The sequence below is a fragment of the Pteronotus mesoamericanus genome, unplaced genomic scaffold (assembly GCF_021234165.1).
Source record: "Pteronotus mesoamericanus isolate MK-2021 breed Mesoamerican mustached bat unplaced genomic scaffold, CSHL_Meso_final contig_1018, whole genome shotgun sequence".
Taxonomy (NCBI): Eukaryota; Metazoa; Chordata; class Mammalia; order Chiroptera; family Mormoopidae; genus Pteronotus; species Pteronotus mesoamericanus.
This window is the reverse complement of record NW_026555002.1, coordinates 2,928,786-2,945,134: the sequence shown is the minus strand read 5'-3', so window position 1 is coordinate 2,945,134 and position 16,349 is coordinate 2,928,786. Positions and strand designations below refer to the sequence as shown.

The 16,349-nt window shown below is 53.3% G+C and overlaps 1 protein-coding gene across 3 annotated transcripts; it reads left to right on the top strand.

Moving 5' to 3' along the window:
- Window positions 1-462: 462 nt before the first annotated feature.
- SPP2 (secreted phosphoprotein 2) lies at window positions 463-15,502 on the top strand. Of its 3 annotated transcripts, none has more exons than XM_054570507.1 (8): window positions 463-684; window positions 770-894; window positions 2,898-3,020; window positions 4,099-4,206; window positions 6,372-6,426; window positions 7,063-7,113; window positions 9,323-9,418; window positions 15,400-15,502. In XM_054570507.1, the coding sequence occupies exons 1-7, from the start codon at window positions 618-620 to the stop codon at window positions 9,406-9,408; spliced, it is 615 nt and encodes a 204-aa protein (XP_054426482.1). In that variant the 5' UTR covers window positions 463-617; the 3' UTR covers window positions 9,409-9,418; window positions 15,400-15,502. The 3 variants fall into 3 exon arrangements, with proteins under 3 accessions (XP_054426482.1, XP_054426473.1, XP_054426464.1); XM_054570498.1 differs by lacking the exon at window positions 15,400-15,502 and adding an exon at window positions 9,991-10,766 and having other exon boundaries at window positions 500-684; XM_054570489.1 differs by lacking the exon at window positions 15,400-15,502 and adding an exon at window positions 9,670-9,982 and having other exon boundaries at window positions 500-684.
- Window positions 15,503-16,349: the final 847 nt, after the last annotated feature.

Sequence of the window (16,349 nt, the reverse complement as noted above, 5' to 3'; positions counted from 1 at the left end):
AGGACCGTCACTGTCTTGGACCTCGCTGTCCAGGAAGAGAGGAAACACGCCCGTTCACAGAGAAGGGCGGGGTCCTTGCTTGGCGGGGTTAAATCCTTTCTGTTAAACGATCTTCTTTGCAGTTTTAATTTCCAGAAAGATCTCGAAATAACCATGCACTTTTCATAAACAGTCAGCTGCAATATCTTCAGGAACATGAGAAGGAACTAAACAGACAAGAATTTAACAAGAAGTTTTGTTGAAAATGAAACGCACCCCACCCCCTCCAAAGACGAAAGGAGAAAAGAAAGAAAGAAGCTGTGCATGTGCATGAAGTTAAAACAGAGAAAAGCAAACAGTGCTTAGGAGTCCCTGAGCCTCTTGGTGTCTTTGCCATGGGCTAAAGTCCCATGTTGAGGTCACAGCTTCAAAAGTGGCCTCCAATTGGCACCTTTCCACAGGAAAAGTTGGCGGTAAATATTCGCCTGGATCAATGGTTTCTGGTTAAGCTACAGACCGCCCAGTCAGAGCGAGCGAGCCGGGCCGCCCCGATCCAGGAGGGGCTGCTCTCAGAAGACGTGTCATCCCCAAACGCAGAGACACAACCTCCCTGGCTCTACAGGACAATTCTTCCCAGAATGGAGAAGATGGTGCTGGAAATATTGGTCATGTTGGTCCTCGGAATGAACAGCCCGCCCTGTGCAGGTGAGGAACTCAGCTCCACGTAATCTGTGGTGTGTCCTGGCCCGCATGCCTGGTCTCACGGTGTCCCGTGTGCTTGTGCGTCCAGGTTTCCCAGTGTATGACTACAACGTGTCCTCCCTGCGGCAAGCCCTGGGCGCCTCCGTGGCGGATGTGAACTCTCGGTCCCTGGGCCCCTACCTGTTCAGGGCGTTCCGGAGCTCCTTAAAAAGAGTGAGTGCACGTGGCCCGTTCTCCACACCTCTCTCTACTGCTTTCTGGCTTCTTTTGTCCCTGTGTTGGGTACACTTTTTAAATTTTGTCCAGTTTAAAATGATAGTAGCTCGTCACCTCTTCCAGCTGTTCGCAGTTCCTGAGGCTTCCAGAACCCTTCAGGGGCCTGCGTCCCCTGCCAGGCACTTCCCTCGGCCCATTTCCCGTTTTCAGATCTTTCCTGCCAAGCAGCCTCCCTCCGCAACCCGTGTCCCCAGGTTCCTCGTGAAGCTCTTTATTAGGAACTGCTCATTTATTAAAAAAGAGCCTCTTTCAAGTTCAGCAGTTCTGCTTCTAATATTTATAGGAAATAAGTTCTGGCTTTTGAGCTAAAGCAATCCCTTTCCTTTGCCAATGGAGTGGTCGTCTGTTTCCTGTTAGCATTGGAAATTAGGAGAGATGAATCTTCTTGGGCTTCCTGTGACTGAGTCTGAGACAGGCAAAGAAAGAGAAGCAAAAATATCCTTCAAAGGAAATGAGAAACTTGGACAGCAAGGCGTCTGCCCCCTCCTGGTCCCCAGGGGATGTCACCGCTTAATTCCTGGGCAGAGATGGAAGAAATGCCCTCAAGCTAGTCTAGGTGAGGCTGGGAGGTGGGACGGGTTCTGTAAATTACAGGCCACACGGGAAGGGGTAGAGATGCTCTGTCTGTGCGCCTGCTCCTGTGTCCCACCCCGGCCACCTTTGCTCACCCTTAGACTGTTCCCTCAGGAGCTGTGAGGACCACATGGCTCGTGGAGACTTAGCCCCAGTCTCCGAAGACAACACATTCACTGTGACCTTTCTTTCTCAGAAAGTGGCTCAGCGTCCCACTTCTAGAGTCACAGGAAGCCAACCGAATTGTCCCAGTCGTCCCTTCTAACTGGGCCATACATAGGTCGTTAAGATGACAGGCCATGCCTTTGTTAGGTGTCCACCCCGGAACCAGGCTGCAGTGGCCAGACTGGGGTCACCTGGCCTGGATGTCATGGTGTGCAGGCAATGCGGGATGTGTGCGGCCAGCTGCCAAGCAGAAGGGTGCTTTGTTCTGGAAGGGCACCAGGCCAGGATAAAGGGCCTTGTTCCCCACCTCCCCCACACCCCAGCTGCACTGGCTTCGTCTTCGGCGTGTCATGAAATCCACTCGCAGGCTGGGGAAATCAATGCCCTCTAGCCAGGCCTGCATGTGGTGCAGCTGCGCTTGTTACAGAAGAAAGTGAATACTTACTTAGATGAGTAAGAACATGAGGCTGAGACTTGAGAGGGCCGATTACTGGCACCACGGAGGTCTGGCCGGGGGAGGGGGGCCGGGGTGGGGTGTGGCCCCCAGTGCACGTTCCGGCACGCGTGCTGTCTTGTCGAGGCCTGAGCCCAGACACACGCGCCGCTGCAAATAAACACACGTCTGTGTGCATGTATGTGTATGATCTTTAACGAGTATGCGACGATGAGATGTCGCATCTCATCGCATCCTGTGTGCGGCAGCTCTACCCGGAAACCTGCCTGCTCTTGCCGCTCCCTCCCTCTCTTTCTGATTATTCAAACTTCTCTGTCAGGCGACACACATAATGCCCCCTCCCTGAAATCTACGCATGCCCACGGACGCCTGTGAGGGGCCCCCGAGCCCTGAAACTTGGAGTTACAAAAACATTTTAGCGAGTTGGCACATCTGCGTGTGGAGCCTGCGAATAGCGAGGAACCATTGTAACCCGGGCTTTAGGTGCCCTGCTGGCCCTGGAGTTAGGACACCAAAGTCCCGGTTCCTGTATCGCCCCAAAGCATTGTATGCCTTTGGCAAAGCACTTTTCCCTCTGGTGTTGGGAACGAGGTGTGGAACCAGGGGACTGCTGAGATGACTGGCAGCTTTTTTTTTTAAGTTGGGGGATGATGCTGTCACGTTTTCTCCTTGGGCAGGGGGAGACGTTCCTAAGCATGTGAATTTCAGAAGCACACCAACGGCAAACTGACGCTTTGTTGTTGTGAAGGTCAACGTGCTGGATGAGAACAGCTTGAGCATGGACATAGAGTTCAGCATCCGTGAGACGACCTGCCGGAGGGGCTCTGGAGAAGACCCCGCTACCTGTGACTTCCAAAGAGGCTACTTCGTGGTAAGTGTGCTGGGAAGGGCCCACCCACTGCCCCAGAAACTAACAGGAGGAAGCGCCACGTCTCCTTCCACGACCTGGAGCCGCTTTGGTGTCCTGCAGAGAGCGGGCCCCTGCCTGTGGTGAGGCCACCCCAGGAGGCACTTGCTATGCGCACGCAGTGTTCCTGGGCGGGGACCGTGCAGCCCAGTGGTTGGGGACATGAGCTCTGGAGCCCATGGTCCTGAAGAACGCTGGCAGGTTATTTAACCCCTGGTGCCTCCGTTTCCCATTCTCTAAAACGGGGACAATGGTGGTTCCAGAAAGGTGAATACAAAGAGGCCAAAATCCCAAAGACATTTCGAATTCTGTTTAAAATAATTGCAAAACCCTGACCGCGGGAGTGGCATTATTTTGCAGTTGACAGTGGGATAGTGTCTCTCTCCCCAGCGAGCTCGGGCTCCGCTGGGAATGAACGTCAGGACGGCGGCTGTTCAGTTCCATATCCGCAGGGACCGCAATCTGGTCCCACACTTTGGTCGCAACCCTGGGCGGCACCATCAACCCAACGTTCCCTTTCCAAGGCGTTGGCGTTGTGATGTATGCGTTCCCGGGGCTTCGTTCTGTTGTCAGTGTACGTCGGGGCTGCTTCACGGCAGTGTAACTTCTGAACAGGGACCCTTTGTCTTATTTGCTTCATGAGACTTTCTTCCATGACTCTGTTTTACGAAGGACCAAAACCCAGTGTCACAAGCATCTGTTCCTAATGAAATCCAAGGCCGGAGCAGAGCCGTTCGGTCTCTCCCATGTCTTGCTGCTCAAGTGGGCGGCAAGGGTTCAGGGGTTCAGGGCGGCCCCTCTGTGCTCATGAGGGGACGTCTGCTTTCCCGGGACTCGCGGTGCATTAACCGCTCAAGAGACGTATAAGTATTTCATTTGTTTCTCCTTAGGCCTTTGAGAAATTTTCATTTTGGAGAAACGACAGGCCTCTGTGAATTTTTCCGTGCCCTCTGTGTCACTGAGCCTAGCCCTGCAGCGTGGTGTGGGTCCCAGCCCTTCTGTGCGCTTCTGCAGACCCAGCTCATTGTCTTGCCTTTTCCAGCCCACAGCCGCCTGCCGGAGCACCGTGCGGATGTCCGACGGGCAGGTGCAGGCCGTGTGGGTGCGCTGCCGCTGGGCCTCCAGCTCCGAGTCGGACAGCAGCGAGGAGGTATGGCCGGGGGTTAGGTGGCCTGCAGGACAGCACGTCTTAGGGTCTCCGTGGGCCTGTGGCAGACTGTGGTCACAACATCCCCCAGGTGTGGGCAAGCGTCGCTCTGCTGCTCAACAGGATTCTCTTTTTTACCTACAATCTCATCTTCAATATCCCTTACTTCCTTCAGCCTTTTTGTCTGCCTGTTTGTATGTGTCTACCCATCTACCTACAATCAGGGGTGTCCAACCTGCGGCCTGCGGGCCGCATGTGACCCAGGATGGCTATAAATGCAGTCCAACATAAAACCGTAAATTTACTTAAAACTTCTTCACTCATCAGTTTTTGGTAGTGTTTGCGTATTTCACGTGTGGCCCAAGACAACTCTTCTTCTCCCAGCGTGGCCCTGAGATGCTAAAATGTTGGGCACCCTTGGTCATTCTCCCTCTATTTCCAACTCTCTCTTTCTGTTTCCCCAAGATTTGGGAAAGAGGGAGCTCAACGTGACCATTAGCAAATCTTCAAGGTTTTAGGTCTAAGCAGGACGCTCACAGGTCCCCTGATTCAGTGAAACGAAGAGGAGCGTCTTTGTTCCACTTGTGTCCAAAACTATTTGCCTGCTCTGCAGTTTAGGTCAGGATACCTAACCTTCCTGAACTGCAACTTCTTCTTCTTAAGCGAAGGAATAGATGCCAGGAATATAAACAGCCCTGTAGGCTGTGGGCCGAACCAAGGGAGGTGGTGGGCACAGAAGACCTGGCCTCGCGTCTGGTACGTAACAGATGCGCGCGTGCGGCAGGACGCACCTTTTCCTTCATTCACATTGACACTGAATTGTAATAATACTGCAAAATTAATAGCGTTTTAATTTTTTATCCTCACCTGAAGACACGTCTTCATTGTTTCTAGAGAGAGGAAGGGAGAGAGAGAAACATCAGTGCGAGAAAGAAGAGTCAGTTGGTTGCCTCCATAGACACCCAGACCAGAGACTGTATGTGCCCAGACTAGGGGTCAAACCTGCAACTTAGGCATGTGCCCTGACCAGGAATCAAACCTACAGCCCTTTGGTTATGGGACGACACTCCCACCGATGGGGCCTCATAGGCCAGGGCTATATAAATTTGACTTGAAATTATATTTCATATTTGTCTGTTCATCCACTGACTGCTTTCTTTACTAGGGTGTCTTTCTCACAAGGTCAGGAATGTTTATTTTTGTCAGTCCAGGACAATGTGTGATTTAGGATAGATACTCAGAAAGTACTCATTGAATGAATTTTAAAAAACTGAGGAAACCGAGGAAGAGCCCCGGCCAGTGTGGCTCGGTTGGCTGGGTGCTGTCCTGCAAAGCGAAATGTATACAGTTCAGGGGTTTTAGCGCGCCTGGAACGCGGCACGGCCATCACTGCTACCTCAATCCAGAACATATGCATCGTCTCAGAGAGAAACCTCTCACCCATCAGCTGCCATTCTCTGGCCCCCGTTCCTCCCCAGGCGATGACCACCAGTCCCTTCCTGCGTCTATGGATTTGCCTGTGTTGGACATTTCCTATGAGGGGAATCACACACTGCGTGCTCCCCTGCGGCTGGCTTCTTTCATGTAGAATCCTGTGTGGGAGCCCCACGCCTGTTGCAGCATGTGTTACTACTTAGTTCCTTAAGATCGTTGAGTGATATTCCATTGTATGGATATATTACAGTGGATCTCTCTATTAGGTGGTCGCCATTTGGGTTCTTTCCGCTTTTGGGATATGATAAATCACGATGCTATGAGCTTTCCTGTGCGGCTTTTCTTGCAGACATTTTTTCTACGTAGACTTTTCAGCAGCTCCATGAAAGCTGCCTATGCACCCTTGACTGAACACTCGTGACAGCTTCATAGGGAGACCTAAACACAGTCTGTCTGCAGGTCCATGTGACAAGCTGCCATTTTCTGGTGCACAACTTTTGGAAGTAACTCTGAGTCTGGCGGAAAGAGTCTTAGTCAATATAAACTTCAAGTAACTTGCATTTCTGTATATACTTTCTTAGACATACATACTTAGTACCATATAAAGTTATTTAACATAACGTATTGTCTTATTTAATTGACCAGAGTCCCCCAGATAAGATTTGCCTTCTTTTATAGGGTCTTTTCTTCTCTCTTTCATGTGCTGCTATGTACTGATGCTTAAATTCATGAAGATGGGTTTTAGGTACATACTGGGATCTCCTCAAGGGAGAAACAGTGATCTATTTGGTAAGTTGAGATCCGTTCTTTTCCATTTTTTTCCCTTGAAACAACCTCTTACTAAAGCTTTCTGTCAGTGAGTCATTTAAAAGTAGACATATCTATACATAACCTTTGAATAAGAAAATAAACACTTTCCTTTTGTCTCTGTCTTCACACTGGGCAATAGGGACGAACTTTTCATTTAGGTGTCCCTTTGTGTTTATACGGAGCTTTTCCATACGTGGCTTCATTTGATGGCCCCGGCATCTCTGTCCAATAGTCTGGGCAGAGGTGGGTTTTCACCTTGAGAGGGTCTGTCTCTGGACTTGAACATGCTTGTTCACCCGTTCCTGAGCTATAGGGCCTGGGAGTGCAATAATAACATGTAGCGGGGGGGGGGGGGGGGGGGTCTCAACTGCGGGAGGGCGGGCTCTCCCCTCCCTCCTTCCTGGGTGGCCTGTCACAGGGCTGGGGGCTTAGGGCTCCGTGGCTCGGGGGCCGTGCCCACGTTCCTGAAGCCTTTGCCCGTCGGTGCTGATGGTGGCTAAGCTCTTTGGCAATCGCCCACTTCCTCCTTGTTTACGAGGCCCATCTGGGGCATCAATAATGAAATCACAGAATATTCTGGAAGCCGTAGGCCTCATGGCTGCTGTTGTGTTGCAGGTCTCGCTCCTGACGGGCGCAGAAGTGAGCAGTTTTATGGACGGTCACTTGGTGAGCGGCCCTACTTTCTCTCCTAGGTCGGTAGACCCTGTTCTCAGCAGGGCGGGCCCTGCTGGGGCCATCGCACGGGGGACAGCCCCTGAGCTCCAAAACAGTGTAAGTGACAATGAAAAGGTAGTAAACTCGCTTGCAGCTCATTGAAAAGGGAAACAGGAGGCACTGAAATCCCCTGAAACATACCAGGGATCAAAACACCGAGCCCCTCTCGGGAAATAAACACTGCCCTTTTGTCCTGCCGACCCTGGGGCGTTTTCTGAATAACCAAAATTTTGGGAATCTTCCCTTTGCCCTCCACTCAACTGCACTTCGTGGCACGCGGGCATCATCACCAGTATTTATTTTCTCCCGTTTACAGACCAGTTTTCTTATTTACTTCTTGGGATAGCTCTGTAAACCAGGTTCTGCCTGCTTATCGAGAAGAAATGAGTAACAACCCACGGCGTTAGCTGCCCACACAAGGCACTCCCTTCGTGCTAATTGCTTGACACAGTTTTCTCCTTCGGCCTTCACAACCGCCCCGTGAGCTGGCGCCCTGTTCCCTCCCGTTTTGTAGATGAGCAAACTGAGGCGTAGTGACTTTCCGCAGCTTGCCCAAGGCCACCCGGTCAAGGCAGGACTCCGATCCAGCTCGTGAGTGGCAGAGACAGGGCTTTGGTACAGACCTGCCAGACTGCAGAGCCTCTGGTGTTTTCCATGCCGCTTTCCAAAGGGATTGGGACATTCACTCTCTGTTCAGATTTCTCCTCCCCAGCGAATGAAACGGGTAAGACTATTTCATTGAGGTCAGCGTCTGACCCTCGTTAGGCACACTCCAACCGATTGGCGGCACTGAGGCTGACAATCTGAAGCTTGATTAAAAATAAATAAATAAATAAAAACCTCGGTTTTAGACCTTCTTCAAATTGTCTTGTTGAAAGACTGCATAGTTACTCCACCAGTGTGACCGCTGTTGAAATGTTTTTGGGACATGTTTTTTGGAACTGCCTGCAGCATCTATGGCCCCTTTTTTTGAATCTCCGTAGCGGTGGGAAACCCTTGCCATTAGGTGTGACTTTAGAAGTAACCAAAAGACATTTGGGAATAGATCTGATGCATCAGGTTAATAACCAATTGCTGTGTGCCAAATGACGCCAAAACTTAGCGCCGAAAGCAACAATGGGTTATGATCACAGTTTTCAAGGGTCAGAAGCCCAGAAGCAGCTTAGCAAGGTGTGCCTCGCCCAAGGTCTCTAATAAGGTCAGACAATTTGGTGAGACAGACAAGGGCTTGAGGGTGGGGGTGGGGTGGGGCTGTGATGTCATCGAAAGGCTTGCTTGCCTGGGGCGGAAGGATTCACTTCCAAGTCGCCTACATGCTGGCTGGCAGGCCTGAGGTCGTCACGGGCTGTAGGATGAGGTTTTCCGTTTCCCACCACGTGGGCCTTTCCACAGGGCTGTCTGAATGCCCCCTAAAAATGACAGCTGCTTCCCCCAAGAAAACGAGAGAGAGAGAAATGAGCAAGCAACAGAGCATTCGAGACAGAGGCACAGCCTTCTATGACCGAATTCTGGAAGAGACACGCCGTCATTTCTGCATATGTGTTAATCACACAGACCGACCCTGGGTCAGTGTGGGAGAGAAATGCCCAAGCGTGGGAATAACCAGGAGGCCATGCTACAGGCTGGCTCCCGCGCTGGGGAAATGCCACTTGGGACCAAAGTACACATAGACATAAATTATTATGACGGAGACTCTTTATACATCTCAGAAGGTAATTCCAGAGCTGAATTCTAAAGCCACCCTGGGCTTTGGGAGCGCTACTGACACAGATGGGCAGCCGTCTCGGAGACAGCCTTGGACATGACGATTTAGTTCAATGCACCAAATCTGTGTGACAAGCACAGGGCAGAGCCGTGGAGGACTGAAAGAGCGACGTGACAGTCTGTGCCCTTGAGGGCTTGCAGTTGTGATGGAGGCAGGTCACCCGTGGTGGAGAGAGAGAGGCACTGGGTTCAGCTGTGACACCACGTGGGACAGAGCAGGGGAGAGCGGATCAGGAAGGCACTGTTGTCTTGTTCTCGGGGGGTCTCCTGGCAGGAGGGTTATGGGTCCTGGTTATGCTAGTCACGAACATGCCCCTTAGTTTATTGACACATGGCCTGCGTTGTCTTAGCTCTTGATATGAGTGACAGAGCCTGTGCATTCCTTTTTTGTTTTTAGAGGTCATGAGAAGGGTCTTTCCTCCTGGAAACCAATGGTCCCCGAGACTGTGGCACAGAGCAAGAGTTGACATGGGCTTTGAGTAGCAGCCTCGAGGTAAGAAAACACAGGTAAAAACGTGTGTCGTGAGACCTCGCGGCTCTTGCAGCAGCAAAGGCCTTCACACGGCAGCTCCCTTCCCTTCCAAAGTCTGTGCCTCCCCGTTCACCTTCCCTCCCCGCCTTCCCACTGCCACTTCCCCTCCCAGACACGGCTGCCCCTCTGCCGGCTCTTCGCTCTGGAGCCCTCCAGCCCTTTCCTGCGGCTCATTTATCTGCGGCCACCTGTGGTCTAGTTTTTCCCTTTAGGAGCAAACAAACAACAGACAAACAAGGGAACAGCCCCTTCCTGGGACCCAGGGTCCCTGCCGCCCTCCCGCCTTCTCCGCTAAGCTCCACACAATTGAGACGACAGTTCCTTTCGGCCTCCTCGCCTCTCGTTCACTTTTCTGCTTTTTGCAAACTGGGTTTTTAAACCTTCAGATCCGTGGGCTGCTCTGCCCCCCTTTTCCTGCTGGATCATTTAAATCCTGGTGACCATTCGTATTATCTCCGTAGCCCAGTTCCTTCCTTCTTTTGTCATCTCCTCCCCTCGCCCGACTCCATCATCATTATGCAATTACTTCCAAGGCCGCATCTCTTGCCCTGCTCCGTCTGAGATCCAGGCCCACTAGATGCCGTTGCTATGGATACCCCGCGAGCGAAGGAAACTCAACCAGCCTCCTCTCCCGCTCCCTTTCTCAATGGAAGACATCGCCAGCCACCTAATCTTCACAAGGGCAAAATTGTGGAGCGTCCTCGACTCTTCCTTAGCCTCTGTCTTCTCCCAACATGGGTCCATTATTGATTTTGTCCACATTTTTTCTCTGGCATTGGCCCAGGCCCTGGTCCCATGGTGTCCACCTTGTACACTATCTGGAAACACAGAGACTGGTCCTTCTCCACGTACACCCCCTCCTGCTTGCTTCACTTACAGGACACAGCAGAGGTGTGCAAAAGTCAGGCCCTGAGCTGAGAGGAAGGGTGGGGAGCTGGCGTCTGAGCCCCACTTTTCCACACCCACTTCAAGCATCAAGTCTCATGGGTTTATGAATTCCCAGTGGCTGGGGATTGGAGCAACAGCAGGTATATATTTGTGAATCCATTTGGTAAAGGGACATCATCAAGGATGCACTTAATGGGACTCCTGGGTGCAGTAATAGGGATCGATTTGGTGCATGTTCGCTGTTGGGTACACACGTGCAAGTTAATAACAAAGCTTGGGCCTTCAAGAGTTTACAGTTTACACAGCGCTGGGTGCCTTCAGGATAAAGTCCGAGCTCCCTAGTCTGGCCCATGTATCCTCGGTGGCCAGGCCCCGCCCACGGCTCCAGCCTCACCCCAGGGCACGGCCGGTCTCCTCTGCCCCGTCTGTCCCCACCGGAGTGCCCGGCACAGCGCCAGGGGACTTGGCCATTGTCTCCCAGACCCTGGACAGAGCCTGGCACACGGCAGGCAAGCCGGAAGTGCATTTTTTTTAGTGAATGATGGAATGTTTCACTTTGGGTTCTCAAGATTCTTTTTTTCTTAAAAAATAAAGAAGAACCTGCTAAGCATAGTATACCAATTTTTAACCATTGGAATTGGAAAGAAGTCTTCTTACTAAAATAGAAGAAAAACCCACCAGTGAAGGTCGTATTGGTTGAGAGTTGCCAATGGTAGGTTTCGTTTTTCATCTCTGCGCACCCCAAAAATAAAAGCCAGCTTTAGGATGAGAGCAAGAAACTACTCAGTATGAAGAAACAGACTCATTATATTCCTTTTTTATAAACTGAAATCATTTCATTGGGCTTTACCAAGCATCCTCTGGGGTAAAAGATAGAATCCCCAATGAACTGGCTGTATTTTATTACTAATAATATGCTTATGTTGGGCACGCATTCATATGTATTACTATATAAATTCATGACTTGATTCCTACAAAGAAACTGATCCTTTCAAAAACATCTCTTTGAAAGACAGCGCAGACGAAAGGCCCAAGGCTCCTGCCCTGGCCTGCACATGGCCTTTGACTGCAGTGGCTGTGTCTCTGCCCTCCCCTGACCCTCCGCAGGGCAGGTGCCCACCTGTGCTCCAGGATTGGAGAGTGAGGCTGGCGACGCTGACCCAGGGCGTCCAGAGAGGCGGCCGACCCACAAGGCCTGCAATCAGCCGACCCGGCTCCAGCCCGGTCCGCCCCTTCCAAGCTGGGACAGGGACCCCATCCCTTTGTCCTCTAGGACGCAGGCCCTGCAAACATTTGTTGTTGCTATTATTTACTTGTTTTTGTCCCTACTGGAAAAAGATGACCAACGATGTCGATCTTAGATTATTAATAACAACACCCTGTGTTTCGTAATGCTGAGAAACGGTGCTGAGAACAGAAAAAGGGTTCAATCACGTGGGAAGGAGTGAACGATGCGTGAACGCACAATCCAAATCAGGTGGCCTGTTTCACATTGTGAAGGTCGTTGACCCTGTGGGGAGTTTTCTGAAGGCAGAAGCTTTGGCTCGTACAACGCGGACGCTGCGGAGACTGGCTCAGTTTCTGGAACAAAACAGGAGCGGCGTCAGCGATTTTGCGATGTAGTAAACATTGTTCCAGGCTTCTCCCACGCACCTAGAAAGCCACTTTGTATGTGGGCGTGGTGAGCGGAAGGTGCTACTTCAGCAAAGAACCCTGACCACTTTCCGTGTTTGCTCTCCTGCAATGGGAACTACGGTAAGTCAGGTCCGCGCTCTCCCGTTGAAAGGCCTCGATTCGAGGGTCTCACACTTGCGTGGTCTTTATAGCTGGAGAAGTTCTGGCGCTTTCATTATGTAGAGGCCAGAGACCGGGCGCCACAGCGACCATACCCTCCACGGCAGCCTGGGCGACGCACTCGCCTTCACGGTGGTGGTCGATCGGTGCGGGATTCTCAAATCCCGTGCCTGAGGCCGGCACAGGTGGGGGGGCAGTCCTCCATGAGGCCCCTGCCAGTCGCCGTGCGGTGCCAAGACTCGGCCTCGTGCCTCCATCGGTTTGCTCAGCACATGCCCCGGCACCAGTGAAAATCTGAATTCCGGAGGGTGCCCGGGCCTGCGTGTGTGGACCCTGCGTGCCCTTTGCCTTACAGCAAGCCGGCAACGGTCCCCACGCGTTCTGTCACTGCTCGCCCTGTTTCATAGATGAGGAGACTGAGGCATTGGAGGGCTCTGCCCTCAGACACGGTGCTGGCATTGGGATGTTGCTCCCGAAGTCCGTCTGTGTGTCTGTCTGTCTCCAAAGCCCCTCTTTTCCTTCCCGAGAGCCTCTGCCTCATGGTGCTACCTCCATGTTTAGGAAACAGCCCAAGAGGGCACAAGCTCAAGGGCTCTTTGCTTACGTCACCTGTGCCACGGGCTGGCTGAGGCTAGATGACTAGCAGGCAGCTGGAAGGCAAAGACTTGATCCGACCGGAAGTGGTAACAGCACACCTACCTACCATCAACCACGTGAGAGGTGTGGCCCCCAAACACGGGCCTCTTAGTGAGCTTGCTGAGTGATTTCCATCCGGGTATCAGACCCGTTAGTGACTTCCTGTCCTGAGCTCCCACAGCCGCCCTTACTGGGGAAGCCTGGCACCCCCCGCCCCCACACCCTTCTGAGACAGAAAAGACCCAGCCTGGGCGCTGGAGGGAGCGGGCAACCTGGCTGTTTGTGCCTCTACTGACTTACACTGTGCTCTGAGCGTCCGTCGCTGCGCACGCCTGCTGGGGGCCTCCCCAGGTATGGCCGTTCTCCCTGTTCACAGTGGTTCTGTTCTATGAAGTCACTACAGACACGGCGTCAGCGAATCCCAGGGAGCACAGGGGCAGGTCCCTGCCAGCCTCTGGGCACACGTCACGTGCGCGTCTGTTGGAGGACACCCTCTCTGATATGTGGTGTTGATTGATTCACGTTGCGCCCCCGCCAGCGGTGCTCCGATTCCGGCCTGGATGGGGCTTGTCGAGCCTGCATGTGTCCTCCTGAGACATCGCGAAGCTCCCTTGGGCTCAGGAGCACTAGACAGCCCCCGGCACAGCACTGGTGGCCACCATCATCAGCGAGATCACCCACAACGAGGACAAAAGTGCAGGCACCGCGGCACCGGAACGGCCCGGTTCCCAGCACGACAGCTGAGGCCCGGAGGCAGAGCCGCCTCGTCCCAGCCCTCAGGCTGAACGGCACCAATTTTTCGCCCCTTGGAGCGCATCCTGGAATGATGAGAAAGCTCGAGAAGCATTGACTTGGGGGCCGCCAACAACTATTAGTGAGTCGGCGAATTTCTGGGAACAGTGAGGATCTGCTGTGGGATGGGTCCCCACCCTGGTTTGTCCCCAGCTTCCCTTCCTTCTCACCTGGCCTTGAACACTAGTGTCAGCTTGTGCTGCCTCCAGCACTTCTCAGGACTAAGCCCCGCCCCCATCGAGCCCTCTGGGCTTCCTGGGCCCCACCCACCCCTTTTCTGGCTGAACCTGGCCCCTCTTGATGCTGATGAAAACTCCCTTCTTTCCCAAAACCCCCGGCCCCTGAGGCTCTGCCTCCCTGCTCTCCTCTCTGCGGAGAGTTCTCTCTTCTTCCCCGATCTCTCCTCTTCCTCCTGCTCCTGAAATGGCGGTGGTCCCCAGGGCTCCGCACGCACTGTCCTCTCCCCCAGGTGCGCCGGGCACGCACGCCCCAGGTTGCTCACCTGTCCCTGGATGATCTCCGCTTCCAATTCCACTGTGTCCCCCTGGCTGGGCTCCAGCTCAGTTGACAGCACCCTGCTGTTGTTGCTGTCGGGCGGGTGCCCCGGCACACGCTCAAAGCGGAAGTGTTCCCTTCCAGGCTTGCTCTCCCTCCTGGTCCAGCTCACCTTCCTGGTCACTCAGGCCTGAAGCGAGTTCATCTTTGACCTTCTCCCCGCCCTCATCCAACCTGTCAGCAAGTCTGTCCTTCCTCTCCGATGTTTCCCAGCGCTGTCCCCGCCTCTCCAAGTTCTGGCCTCGTCTCCTCTAGCCTGTGGTCAGCATCTTGCTGATGGTCTCACCTTGTTCCTCCCAAAGTCGCCTCCGCACTGTCACCAGAGTTCCGGTGACACCAGTCCTCCCAGGTCAAGGCCCTGCTCCCGCGGAGGGTGGAGCCTGAGCTCCCTTGTGAGGAGGGGCCTGAGGAATCGGCCCTCCCCCCAGGGCCGTGGTGCCTGTCTGGGTCCTCTGCCTCTCTCGGCCTCCCTTCCACCTGGAAGAGTTGCACGGCAGGGTATTCCTCCTGCCCCCAGCCTGGGCCTGACCTCCGGACCCAAGCCCCTGCTGCTGGGCCGCAGCACCCCCGCCCCAGCTAATCCTTGGGGTCTCGCTGACGTGTTTTCTCCAGGCACCCCTCTCCTCGGGGCGCCCTGCCCATGGGCATCTCTGGAATTGCATCCGCTGTGCTGGACTCGGCTTCTGTCTTCCCTGCTAGTGTGCAGTCCCCTCCTTCCTTCCTTCCTTCATATTGGAGATCGGGGCTGTCCCTTATTGATCTTTGTAACCCCCAATAGATGCTCAATGCATACATGTTTACTGAATGGGCGGATGGGCATGTGAACGAACGAACGAACGGCCCTTCCTGTCTCCAGCCGCGTGCGCTCTGGTGGCCGCAGCGGAGGTCGGCTTGCTCCTTCCCTGCCTTGACTGGCCTCTTCCCGCCTTCCTGCCCACCCTCCTACCCCCCTGTTGTTCCTCAAACCGGCCTGCACCCCAGCACCAGGTGGCAGCCTCCCTCGGGGCCCCTGTGGACTCTCCCTTTTGGAGACTTGAGCTTCCTGCCCGGGGCTCGGTCTCGTTACCCAGACCCAGTTCCTCCCCTTCTCCCTGCAGGTGTCTCTCACCCTTTTCTTTGTTCAGGCCGCTGGCAGCTTTGCCTCGCTGCTCTCGCCTGCGGCGCCATCTTGGTTCCCTGTTGAAGAGCGCCCAGCCCCCGCAGGCCCCGCGCCCCCTGGCACGCATGTGACATGCACGCCTTGGGGTCTAATCCTCTCGCCCTTCTTTCTTTAACAGCAAAATGCTTTGGGAGGAAACGTGCCAGTGAAGAGAGACACTTCAGGAAGTGTGTGATTTTCCCTTCGCAGCCTTTAATAAATGCCTTACTTTTTCTCTTTCATTGTCTGATTTTTAAAAAAAAAAAAAACAATGTGAGTCACGGTTAAATTTTTAGATAAGAAGCTAATGCCACGAGGAGACCAGTATCAGCTAAAGACTTTAGGAGCTGAGACTCATCAAGTGGCCGTGTTTAGCATAGTTATGCCAAACATGTGATTGAGGTCAACATACCATGGTCATAAATTCCTCGTTCTTACAAAGACAAGCAGTCCCAAGCAGTGCAGTGTCAAAGAGCATCTTTTCTTTTGTACTAATTTTAATTTTTAAAAAGAAATCATCTGGGGATTCAGGGATGAGAAGCAATCACCTCACCCGCCAGAATGCCAGCCTAGCTTCTCCTGCAGATTTCTCAGTCCACGGAATCAACAGCAAAGCCGGCTTTCTGTCAAAGCAGGTGTCACCAGGAAAGTACCCGGGGACAGTGCCCTCAGGCCACTTACTTAGAAATCTGTACCAGTTGGGAGCCAGGCTTTTCTGTGTCCAGCCCGCTGTGGGGCCGACCGGGCAGTGGGAGGGCCCGGACCGGAAGGCGGCCCGCCGCCCGCGAGGCTGACGCCCTCATCGGTCCCCACGGCTTCCCACCAAGGTGGCAGGGGGCCTGGGCATTACCTCTGGACAGGTGATACACAGGGACGTTGCCAGGCATGTGCGCCCTGATTTAGGGCTGTTTATTCCTCTCCGTAGCAAACTGCTCTACTTACCGCCCCTTGTAAATGCCCGACAAGCCCGGTGTCTACCTCACATCCCCCATTGTCTATATTTTTTCAGAACTTTCCTGGATATTCCCATATGCTTGTCTTTTATTTCAACTTTAAGATCAGCCTGTCAAGTTATGAACAAAATTTCTG